The 12,727-nt window shown below is 36.7% G+C and overlaps 1 protein-coding gene across 1 annotated transcript; it reads right to left on the reverse strand.

Annotated features, from left to right (window-relative positions):
• Positions 1-593: 593 nt before the first annotated feature.
• Positions 594-1,973, reverse strand: LOC107510628 (palmitoyl-protein thioesterase 1-like). The gene has a single exon (XM_036227260.1). The coding sequence runs from the start codon at positions 1,340-1,342 to the stop codon at positions 953-955; it is 390 nt and encodes a 129-aa protein (XP_036083153.1). The 5' UTR covers positions 1,343-1,973; the 3' UTR covers positions 594-952.
• Positions 1,974-12,727: the final 10,754 nt, after the last annotated feature.

Consider the following 12,727-nt stretch of genomic DNA (forward strand, 5'->3'; position numbering starts at 1 on the left):
TTTCTTGTCTGAGAAATTCTTTATCTGTCCCTCCATTCTAAATTATAGCTTTGCTGGATAGGGTAATCTTAATTGTAGGCCCTTGCTTTTCATTTCTTTGAATATTTCTTGCTAATTCTTTTCTGGTATGAAAAGGTTCTGTTGAGAAATCAGCTGACAGTTTTATGGGAGCTCCCTTGTAGATAACTAACTGCTTTTCTTGCAGTTATGGGAGCTCCCTTGTAGATAACTAACTGCTTTTCTTGCTGCTTTTAGGATTCTCTCTTTGTCTTTAGTTTTGACATTTTAATTATGATGTGTCTTGATGTGGGCCTTTTTGGGTTCATCTTGTTTGGGGATCTCTGTGCTTACTGGGCTAGTATATCTATTATCATTATTAATTATTTCTTTGCCAGGTTAGGGAAGTTTTACATCATTATTTCTTCAAATACATTTTCAATTTCTTGCTTTGTCTCTTCTTCTGGTACCCCTATGATGCAAATATTGGTACACTTGATGTTATCCCAGAGGCCCCTTACACTATCCTAATTTTTTTGGATTATTTTTTCTTATTATTTGTTTTCTACTATCTTATCTTCTAAATTGCTCATCAAATGATTGTAAAACAATCTCTGTGGTTATTAACTAGTTAAACTCATATTCAATATCATATGTTGCTAGGATGAGGCAAAAGATAAGATCTGAGTCTTAGATCTTTAACAACAATGCATGTTAGATGATGACTAGAGAGAAGGATTAGTTGCAAGCTGGATCTGAGCTTAGGCTTGGGCATGAAAGGAACAGTCTTCCACTGCTTTGGAAGTGCTGGGGGCTCCCTGAATTCTGGTGCAAATTGCAAGGGTTTCATTCAAGGAAGGGTATGATGTGGACATAAAACTACTTTTTAGACAGTCGAAGATTGATCCCCTTCTATAGCCAGGAACACTAAACTGTCCTACATCATCCATTTCTTTTAGCCCCAAGTGGTCCCGTGTATACACAGAGTGGTCTCCTGTAAGGAAATGGTTTCTTTGTCTTGGACACTTCTGTAAAATTCAAACCACTCAGAATCCCTTGAGTCAACAGTGTAATCATTGAAGAATTTCACCATCATGAACTTCTTCAGGGCCATTAGGTTCTTGAAGGATTCATTGACACCACTCTCCTGGTTAATATCTGCCAAGAAGATGCTGTGGTTGTGGTACATGTCCTTGTCTATGGGGTTGTGCCAGTATTCTGCTTGCACCGGGCATTCTTGAACAGCTTTGTTGTAAGCCCCAGCTCTCTCCTGGTTACTGAGGGAGTCCAAAAACCCCTTGTTGTCCCCAGCTGAAATCAGAATGATCATGGAAGGCGGTGGCATATCTGAGGCACTGCCCTCTCAATTCTCCGTGGTTCTACAAAGCCACAGAGTTTTCAGGATTTTCCTCTGATATATCCAAACATAAATCTTTATTCTTTTATAGAAAACAATGTAAGTTCCATACAGCTTTTTACATGAAGACATTTTAGAGCAGTTTCCATTCCAAGACAGGTTAAGATCCCAAAAAGAATTAGAGGAGTGGATGTCTCTCTCAGGGTCTTCCCACTATCTAGAGATAACATATAAATTTCAGGTATTTTATTCCATGCTTTTTTTGATGGCACCTATGCTTAAAGGATTATAACAGTTGTTTCCCATCCCATGCCAGATCACCAGAAGCAGTGGCATTGGCATATCAGTATGCCCCAGTGCCAGAACAGTGCAAGCCCCCAGCTAAGGTGTAATTTTGACATGATTGTGAGAGGAGGCAAGTACAGCGTTTGTCCACTCCACCATATTGACTAGAAGCCTGGTCGTTTTTTTTTTTCTTAAGTCATCTGATAGGTGTGTAGTGACATCTTATTATAGATTTAATTTGCATTTCCTTAGTGGCTAATGATGTTGAGCATCTTGTTTTGTGCTTATTAGCCATCATGCAACATCTTTGGTAAAACGTTTTATTATTATTATTATTAATATTATTTTTGGCCTATTTTGGAAGGCGAGCTGTTCGTGTTTTTATTCTTGTGTTTTGAAAGTTTTTATATATTATGGGTACAAATTCTTTGTTGAATATATGATTTGCAAATATTTTTTTCTATCTCTAGTTTGTCTTTTCATTGTCTCAGTAGTGTCTTTCACAGAGGCAAAGTTTTACATTTTGATGAAGTTCATTTTGGGTTGTGATTTTGATGTAACAACTAATAACTCTTTCCCTAATTCGAGGTCATGAAGATTATCTTCTGTATTTCTTTTAAGAAATTTTATAATTTTATGTTTGACATATATAGATCTCTGACCCATTTTGAGTTAAGTTATGAGGTTCAGATTAAGATTCATTTTTCTGCATATGGATATTCAATGGTTTCAACATCATTTTTCTCAACCGTATTAAATTGCCTTTGTATTATTGTAAAAAAATTAATTTGGTGTATTTTATGTCGTTTTCTTTCTGGACTCTCTATTTTTTCTAATAATTTATGTGTCCATCCCTTCACCAATCTCACATTTTCTTGATAATCGTAGCTTCATAGAAGTCTTAAAATTGGATAGTGTGACTCTTCCAACTATATTCCTTAAAAAGTTTTTTAGATTCTTCTAGGGTATGTTGTCATAAAGCTTATATTCTATAGAGAGGAGGATAGACAATACATTGAACTTATAATATAATTTTAGATAATAATAAATGCTATGAGAAAAGTCAATCATTTAATAATAGTGACTGTAGGGGAGATTCATGTTTGATAAGATATTTAGTGATGCATTTCTTGATATAGAGATGAAACTTGAAGAGTACACTAGGCAGAAAGAAAAGCAATTTCAAAGGCTTTGGAATTGGGAAGCATTTTGGTGAACTTGAAGAATACAAAAAAGGCCAATCAGGGTGGCTGGATCACAGTGAGGAGTGGGAGGAGTGGGATGTTCCAGGCTTGGAGAGATAGACTAGGATAGGTTATAAAAGGCCATTTAGGCAAGGAAAGATGTTTGCAATTTTTCTAAGTGCAAAGGGAAGCCACTGGTGAGTTTTGAGGGACTTAAAATTATTTCATTTTATTTCATTTACATTATAGAAAGTTTACTTGAAATGCCGTATGGAGAATAGATTTTGAGGGCTCTAGAAAACAACAGAGAAATTTTAGAAGCTACTGCATTACTATCAGAAAAAGGTGGTAGCGGCAGAGCTGAAAAGAAGTGGAATGATAAAGGGGATGTTTTAGAGGTAGAGCTGACTAGACTTGATGCTTAATTTCTTAATTAAGTATGTGGGTAGGTGATGTAGGTTGTGTAAGAGATAGGGGGGAGTCCAAGATGTCTTCTAGGAATTTTGCTTGAACAAAGAGATACAAGTTTAAGAGTTCAGGGGGAGAGTTTAGAGCTAGAGATTCAAAATAGAGAGTCAACAGAACATAGGTAATAAAGTCATGAGACTAGATGAGATCTCAGCAGAGAGTCTAGGTAAAGAAATGAAGGAGGCCCACCACTGAGTCAGCAAAAGAGGCTGAGAAGAGAGTCCATTTTAATAGGTGAAAAACATGGTCATTGTTATAACATGGAATTAAAGATAATAAAGTATTTTACAAAAAAAAAGAACTTGCTGCAAGGTTAAGTTGGATGAAAACAGAGAAATGACTATTAGTTTCATGTTGTGGAGATTATTATGACCTTGACAAGTACAATTTCAGTGGTTGGAGGGGAGATAAACTTGTCTGGGTGGTATGAAAGGGAGTCAGCAATTTAGGCATCTCTTGATAAGTTTTGCTGTGAAGGGATCGTAAAAATGAGGTAATAACTGGTAACATGAAGTCAAAGGAGGGGTTTTTTAAACGGATAGTTTGTATGTTTATGTTTATTGGGATGATTCAGTAAACAGAGAGTCTGATGATACATGGAGAGCCACAGGATAATTGCAGGCTTAAATTTCTTGAATATGGGAAGAGGGGATAAAATCCAGAAAGTAAGTGTGGTGGGGCGGAGAGGCTTAGGCACTGGGAAACTTTTTTTTCCATTGTAATAAGAAAAAGACAGAGAATATGAGTGTGGATACAGATAAGTTAATAAAATTGGTGGTAGGAAGTTGAGGGAGTTCCCATCTGATTGCTACTCTTTTCTCAGGGAAGAATGAGGCGAGTTCATGAGCTGTATAAGGGAGGGGGTTTTGAAGGTTTGAAGAGAAAGAAGATCTGAAACTTGTCTCAAATAATGGGAAATGCAACAAGATTTCTGGGTACTGGCGAGTGCTCTTCTAAAATTAGTGGTCATAAATTTAGAGAAAGATCAATCTACATGGTTGTTGATTTTCTCCAAGAACATTTATCTTCTGGGGAAGAAATGGAGAAAAGGTGGACAGTTGAGTTTAACCAGAGTTGGAGTGTGATTAAATTGAAAAGATGGACAAGAGTTCATTGTAATTATAATGATCATTCATGGAATCCAGACTGGGAAAGGTAAGAAATGAGAATGTGAGATGATGGGAATGGAAAACCATTCATTTCTCTCCACTTGGTTGAATAATTGCTGGCACTGAAGGTGGAGAAAGGGGAGGGGCCGAGGAGATACATGTCAAAAGGATAGGAGCTTGACATTTGAGATTTTTTTTTTCTCCTGTGATATATTTATTAGTGATGTCAAGGTCCAAAGTTATGGCATTGGACATGAATAAATGGAGTTAGGTAAAGGAAAAGATCTAAGAAGGGAGAAGGCAGGGGATTAAGAAAACCAGGATTTTTCATGAAATGCTTCCTAGGGGAGATAATATCATGAACAATTCTGTCCAAAACTGAAATAGTCACTGTTGCCCTACAACAGAATCATCTCTTCCTCCATCATTTTCATCACTGAAATTGGTACTCGGGGCTTTAGCCATGTCTTAGAGCAGTGCTATTTGAAGCATGTTGCACATAGTAGTGCTTGCATCATGTTACTTGTTCATATCTACTTCTCTAAGACAGAATTCCCAGTGGAAAGTTTACTAGTTGTAGCCCTCAAAATATAACCACAAAAGAGATAATTTCAAATTTTCAAACCCCAAAAGTCGTAAGATATGCTGTATAAAAATAAGGAATTGGGACCAATCTTCAACTTTTCTCTAGGGGAATTGAGTATTTAACACATTCTAATTTTGAGTACGTACCTGGCTATGCTAGGTGTAGCAAAGGGTATTTATTAGAGTAGGCCTTGAATTAGTGCTGGAAAAAAAGGTTTTTGTTGAAATTACAGTCTGTGAAGATCAGTAAAGTTATCTGACATTTTTGAAAGTTCTTGAGATTCCTTTTCTGGCTCCCAATATAATATAGAGAAATAAAATAATATTAAAATATGGGACATTAAAGTATTGTGGATTTAGTAGCAGTTTTCGAAATCTACCAATCTACAAATCTACAAATCAGAGTTAGAATGTTCCCTGTTTGGTAAGATTTAATACAAGTTTTATACAGATGCTCCTCTACTTATATGAATCCATGGTAAGTTGCAAATATTGTAAGTTGAACGTGCATTTAATATTACATTAAAGAGTATCAGTTGTTTGCCCTGGCGATCAAGAGCCTGACTAGGAACGTGCATTTAATATTACATTAAAGAGTATCAGTTGTTTGCCCTGGTGATCAAGAGCCTGACCAGGAGTTGTTTGCCCTGGTGATCAAGAGCCTGACTAGGTGATCAAGAGCCTGACTTGCCACTGCCAGTGTAATGAGAAGCTACTCTACTACATGTCACTAGCCCAGGAAAAGATCAAAATTCAAAATTTGAAGTACAATTTCTACTGAACAATTATTCCTTTCACACTATTGCAAAGTTAAACCATTGTAAGTCAGGGGACTGTCTGTAATGCTTTTTCTCTACAGAAAAGATTCTCAGGCACTGACAAAACTGCTTTATATATTCATTCACTCAACAAATAATTATCGTAGGCCTACTGGGGGACGAATGTGAACAAAGCTAAAGATCCTGCACCTAGGGCTGTACATTCTGGTGGGAGGAGGCAGACAATACAAACACAAATACAAATTTAGTATATTAGAGCTGCTGCTAATTGCTCTGCAGAAAAAGAAGGAGGGTAAGGAGAAAAGGGTGGGAAATAGGAAGGGAGTATTCTTTTTTTTCTAGGGTGTTCTGGGTAGGCTTCTGATGAGGTGACATTTGAGAAGAGACACAAGGAACTGAGAGAAAACACAAGTTCTAGATGGAACTTCAGAGGTTAGCATTTTTATGTTCAACTCTACCAGCTTCTGGTTGGGCTTCCTACCTTTTTCAAAATATGTCCTGCTGTCCCACTTGAAACTTCAGCTTGGCTTCCAGTGCTCTACTCTGGCTCTTGCTGGTCCTGCAGCTCTAACACCAAATCCTATAGGGAGCCACTCTTGGCTCCCTGTACCAGGAGTGAAACTGAATTCTCCCCACTTTGTCCTTCTTTTGAACTTCTGTAGAGTTTTATTATAATAACTATAAAATATTATTGTAATACCTATAAAATATTACTTTCTATGTTTATATACCTATCTCCTAATGTTAAGTAGTAAGATACTTGAGAGTAGGAGTGGTATCCTATTCATCTCTGTATTCTCAGTGCTCATCACAAGGCCTGACATATTGTAGATACTGCAATTTTGTGTTAAAAATGGTATTGAAGGCAATAAAAATAAGTGAACTATCAGCCATGAAAAGACATGTAAGAACCTTAAATACACGTTGCTCAAAAGAGATAACGGAAGAAAAGAGTCCGAAAAGGCTATATACTGTATGATTCCAACTATATAACGTTTTGGAAAAAACAAAACTATAGAGACAGTAAAAAAGGTTAATGGCTGCCAGGGGCTGGGAGTGGATAGTGAGGGGAAGAAAGGGAGGAAGATATGAGTAGATGAAGCACAGGGGACTTTTAGGGTGGAAAAACCATTTTGTATGATTACTATAATGATGGATACATGCCATTTTTCATTTGTTAAAACCCATAGAAGTATATATCGAAAGTGAACAATAATGTAAACTATGGACTATAAGTAATAATAATGTATCAATATTGGTTAATCAGGTTTAACAAATCAACCACACTAATACAAGATAGTAATAATAGAGAAAACTGTGTGGCGGGGACGAGAGTTGCTATATGAAATGCTATGTATTATCTACTTAATTATCCTATAAATCTAAAACTACTTAGAAAGTCTATAAATTATTTAAAAATGAGATTTGGCAGTGAAAGCAAGGATTGACATAGGATAGCAGACTGACCACTTTTTAAGGACCACTATAAACTTGATGTAGTTCATAAGCAGCCACCACCCTTCCCTACTCATTTCCTGTCCTATGTGCAATGGGAGGAGCCAGATTAACAAAGTGTTCTGCATCGAGAACATGATGTTCAGACAGACATGGGTTTACATCCTACCTAGCTACGAGATCTTGCTGAGACTCAGTGTGTCCTTCTGTAAGAAGGGCAAATTACTGACCTCAGAGGCTTGTGGTGAGGATTAAATGAGACACATTATCTCAAATGATAGAACAGCGCCTGGCATAAAGGGTACGGCTAAAATATGCTACTCTTCTTCATTTTCCTTTTCAAGAGAGTGTAAAAATGAAATAAAAATCTTAATAAGTAGTGGGAACAATTAGGAGGAATACAAAAGACTGATTACATGTTAGCATAGCGACAAATTCAAATTTTAACTTTTAAAACTGAGGACTAGTTTTCATTACGTTCTGTTAGGTTCCATTTGAATAGGCCTGTATAGTGCTTCTCTGACACAGTTCTACCTTAAGAAAAAACAAACAAACCTTCTATATAATGACAGATGAAGTGACTTTTCTCATGTTGGGTTTTCTCGGGTAATAGATAATATCATGTGTCAAAAGTGAGAAGGTGAGAAGGCAGAATTGGTGAGTTAAGAAATACTGGAAAAGCTTGGAAGTGCCTTGTTAAGGAATGTGGCATTGATAATAATAAATCAAACCTTAATTATTAGGCTACATATCTACATATCTCAGTTTCCTTACAGAAGGTAAGTTACCATGCCCTGTGTTAGTTATCTTTGCATTAATCTCTCCCACAAAGATGCTGTGTGATATTGAGTAGTACGTGCTCAATAAATATTTATTGAACTGAGAATTTATGTAGCTCTTGATGAAAAAGCAGTTATTTTTATAAGGGGAAAAAAGGGAGCTTATCTCTTATATTCTCATTTATCCATACATCAAATATTGGGCTATAGGACATATTTAACACACACATACGCACATACTACACACACACACACACACACACACACACACACATATATAAACATTAAGAACATACTTTTGCACGTTTCTCTTTTTCAGCTTGTTAGTTCGGACAGCTCAGCCAAATATCTGCAGGGTTAAAAACAGTTCAAAGTAGGGTACAAAGAAAAGAAATCCATTTAAAATATCTCGGCTTGACTCTCATCACTCTGTACAAGGTTCAAATGTGGTTTGGATACCAACACGCCAAGCTAAGCTTTGTGCAAGGAAGTAAATGTTAGACTGAAACGGGACACTGAAGCAGGTCATTCTCCTTTTGTTGAGTTTCTCCTTCTTGTCAAACCACCGGGCTGCGTGTTGTCGTTCTTGTTTGTCACTGATAGCCTATCACAAAGCCCCTTCTGTTAGGATGCCGTACCTGAAACTCCCACTAGCCAGCAGAGCATAAACACCAAGGTGGAGCCACCTTCCCCAAACCTGTCACACACAATAGCTACTGCTGTCACAGCAAGACAATTGAGTAGATCTTATGGTGGTATATTTTTTCCCATCATATGCATGACAGAAAGTCTAATGGACCTCGTTCATTTCTTGAGTAGCTTTTAAGGCCCTATAAAATGTCCTGTTATCAGTTCTATCAGTGTTCTTGAGATGTCTACCTGGATGTCAGAGAGCCCCATAGTAGCTGTATTTTCAATTCTCTAATCAGGAGGAAGGTATTAATTAGCTGAAAAATTAGAGAGAAAAATGATTTGCACCCCAAAAGGAAAAGCTAAATACCTATAGTATCTTTGTGATAGTATAATTTACAGCCTTTAAAAATGGAAGGATTGGATGGACTATATTATTTTGTAAATGACTTAACTATGGACCTTAACAAAGAATTCAAAGATCACATCTTGATATGACTTTACACCCAGTTTTGGGATATATTATTCTCTAAGTGTAGTGCTAATTACACCTTGGTATTGTACTGGGAATAAATGTGAGAAAATGGAGAAGAATAATAAAACAACATCAAGAAGTCACGATTTTTAAAATAACCTCTCAGAATTTTAGGTATGTCTTTGTCATTTTCTGACTTAAATGCTGTTGTTAATGGAAAAGACTTTTGGACATGCAGAAGGAAACATTATATCTAATGCAGATGATGCAGTTCACGTTGTAGGGGTTTCTGTAAACTATTTTTGGCTCCTAGTTGTATATTGACTCCTAGAAATAGTTTCTGTTACTTCTAAAACCTTTTTTTTTTTTCTCCCCTGAGATGGTAAATTCTATTTAGGGTTTCTTATTAAGTATGAGGGCTTAGGGCTTTCCTGTCTATGTTGTTATGAACATAATTCTCGGTTCACAAATTTAGCTGTGCAAATTAATCTTGGTCAATCTGTGGTCTCTTGTCATCTTGCAGAGGGTTTAAGTTGAATGAGATCACATAGTCCAAGACATTGGAATGAAGTGCATCTGACCAAGGAATCATTTGTGGAGTTGATGGCATCTTCTCATTTCCCTACATAAGCTGCTAACCTCTTAGATGGTCTTCATTTCTATTTTATGGCCCCTGTCAAATTGGGTGACATTGCCCATCATTCTCCACTGTGCTTTGCTGCGTACAAATCTTTGTGGTGTTTTTAAACTGCATGAGAGGGTAGAAATCTGTGAACCTGTCTGTGGCCTATCTTCTGTGAAGCCTTTCTTCTCTGGCTCCACAGCAACCTGCCCAGGAAGACCTCTGCTCTCATAACCTTCTCTTGATGTTTCATCTTCCCATGCTGGAAACATTTTTTAGTCTTGGGAGAAAGGCCTCCCTAATTCCATCATGATTTTTGCCTTGGAGGAATCTTGCATTGTCTCAAGGCATTAGGCTTTAAAATATCAAAGTTGTAAGATTGATTTGTAACTATTTTTTCATCATGACCCAATCTCTCTTCTGGAATTGAAGAGAATTGCAAGCAGACCATCTGCCTAGACTGGGAAAAGCAAAAGATTATTTATAGATCAAGAATATTATTCTGCCATTGGTTCCACCTTGCTGAGAATAATGCTCACTCATACAATAGAATTTACATAGTATTCATAAAACAGTTTTATATATTTTCTCACACAAAACCCAGGAATTCAAGCAAATTTATATTTCCCTCTTAGACTTTATACTCCTTGATGTCAGGGAAGGTTCGAATCATTTTGTAAATGCTGGACACGTATAGCTGCCAATTATGTTGAGAAGCCATCTTAAATTTATAAATAGAAATCAGGATCAGGTATCTGTGATGCTAAGCTGCATGATTATGCACAAAAACAATTTAAAAATGTTGTGTGCAACTTCAGGTAATGATCCAAGGAATCATGAAGGCACGTACTAGAGAATTGTGAGTTAAGCTTTGGACTAGGGTGGTGCTTCTGAGTTTGGTCTCCAGACCAGCATTATAAGGAACTTACTAGGAATGGAAATAAACCAGATATACTGAGTAAGAAACTCTGGGGATGGGACTTCTATATCTGTGTATTAACAAGCTCTCTATGTGTTTCTGATGGATGTTAAATTTGAGAACCCCTGGACTAGGGGATGGGTAACTTGAATCAAATGAGTGATCCTAGGTGGATGGTTTCACCCTTAGGACTCAGCTTTCTCATTTAGGATTAAGGATTACTTTCTGCTTAAAATATTCCTAGTTTCACTTGGTTTGTTGGTTATAACATATATCCTCAATCTCATCATTTCCCTAAGAAGAATGGGAGTATGTCCGAGTGTTTATATATATTGCACATTTCCTAAGGGGCAATATGCAAGATGGATAAGGGTACAGGTTCTCTGGAAAGACAGACTGGCATCAAATCATCAGCTCTACCTCTTACTGTGTGATAATCTTTGTTATTATTTTTTTTTTAGTCCCTCAGTCTCTTCATCTGTAAAATTATGGTCACACTGTAATACTCCCTATCTCATAGAGTTAGAATGAAATAACATTTATGTAAGAATGAGCTATCACAAATTAGATCTTACAGCAGGGGTTAGCACTGCTTAGTAGCTAATAAGCATTAAAGAGTTCTGGGCTCTGTTTTAAGGTTCAGATCTGAAACAGACATCACCTCTGCACTGATGGAGCTTGTAGCCCTGTGGGAAGAACTAGATATGTAAACTTATAATCCTCGAAGGTATAAAAGGCTCTATAGTAGCACCTAGGAAAGACGAGGACACAATAATGGGACAAAGGGTCTTGAAAAGACAGTTCGAGTGGAGTGAGTAGATCTATCACCATGACTGATGGATGATCAACCGAATGATCTTGATATAATTGTAATGAAAACAGCAATGATTCATACCAGTTGACACTTACTATTTACCAGGCCCAGTTCATTATTTCAGTTCGTCTTCTGAGAAACTCTGAGAGACAGGTATTATCACCATTTTACGAATTAAGAAACCGGGACTTAAAGAGGAAAACTAACTTGTTCATGGAAACAGCTACAGAGGTGGGAGTTCTGACTCGGATCTATATCCTCAGCATCTTATTATGTAAACGAAATTCATGTACAATGTTTTAATCTCTTTTAATAATTTAATTATTTATGTTTCACAAGTTTTAAATAAGAGAAAACAATCCTAAAGAAATGAAATGACTTTACCTAGGGACCCCCCCACCCCCACAGACACACACACACCGCCACACACACATCTATTTTAATACAGGGTTGCAGTTGAAAACCCTGACTTTTCTTCCTTCTCCCTTCCATCTCTGTTTCATTGAATTAACCAACTTCTCACTTATTAAAGCAGGCAAGGAAGGAAGGAAGGAAGGAAAAGATAAAAGGAAGGAAAGAGAGAAAGAACCCAGAAGATGATACAGAAGGAAGCTTACTGTCCTGAGCAAAGAATTTTATAAAGAGAGGATACTTCATAACTGGTATAGAGAGGTAGTTAACATCGGGTGGTGGTGCTGAGCCTTCTCATCCAAGCAAGCCAGAGAACTCCCTTCTGCAAGGGTCAATATCCTCCCACTGCTTTCCTTTATACAGCTTCGACTCTCAGTTATTTGAAACTTCTCCCTGTTTATTCAGCATCTCTTGTCATCCAGAGAGTTTCGATTTATCGAGAAATGTATAAAGAGTCAATTACTCATCACTGTAAAATAATCAGTTTATAAATAATTTCAGCTAAATAATTTCATTTGTATCAGAAAAATACTTTAAAAAGATGATGTAAAAGAAACAAAACAAAGAAAAAAACCATCTAGTCAAGGAGGAAAAAATATAAAAACATAAATGCTTTATTTGGCACAATGTCTTTTTTTTGAGGAAATAAATCTTTCACTATCTTTTTATAAAATCCTGTAGTGGAAAGCATACAAGGCAAAAGAAGCAGTCAAGATTTATAGCTCCTCATGATGTACTGCAATTTATTAAAAAGTATGTACTACCTTTAAAAATGAAGACTAATACTGATTGCCTTCCCTGTTTTGCCCCCAGATGAGAAATATGTAAACACTTTGTATATTTTCCTTTGCTTCTGAG

Source organism: Rousettus aegyptiacus, unplaced genomic scaffold (genome assembly GCF_014176215.1).
Source record: "Rousettus aegyptiacus isolate mRouAeg1 unplaced genomic scaffold, mRouAeg1.p scaffold_m13_p_10, whole genome shotgun sequence".
Taxonomy (NCBI): domain Eukaryota; kingdom Metazoa; phylum Chordata; class Mammalia; order Chiroptera; family Pteropodidae; genus Rousettus; species Rousettus aegyptiacus.

What these genes read in the sequence shown, in the direction of transcription:
- LOC107510628 (XM_036227260.1), bottom strand. Translation starts at nt 1,342, where the DNA reads ATGCCACCGCCTTCCATGATCATTCTGATTTCAGCTGGGGACAACAAG.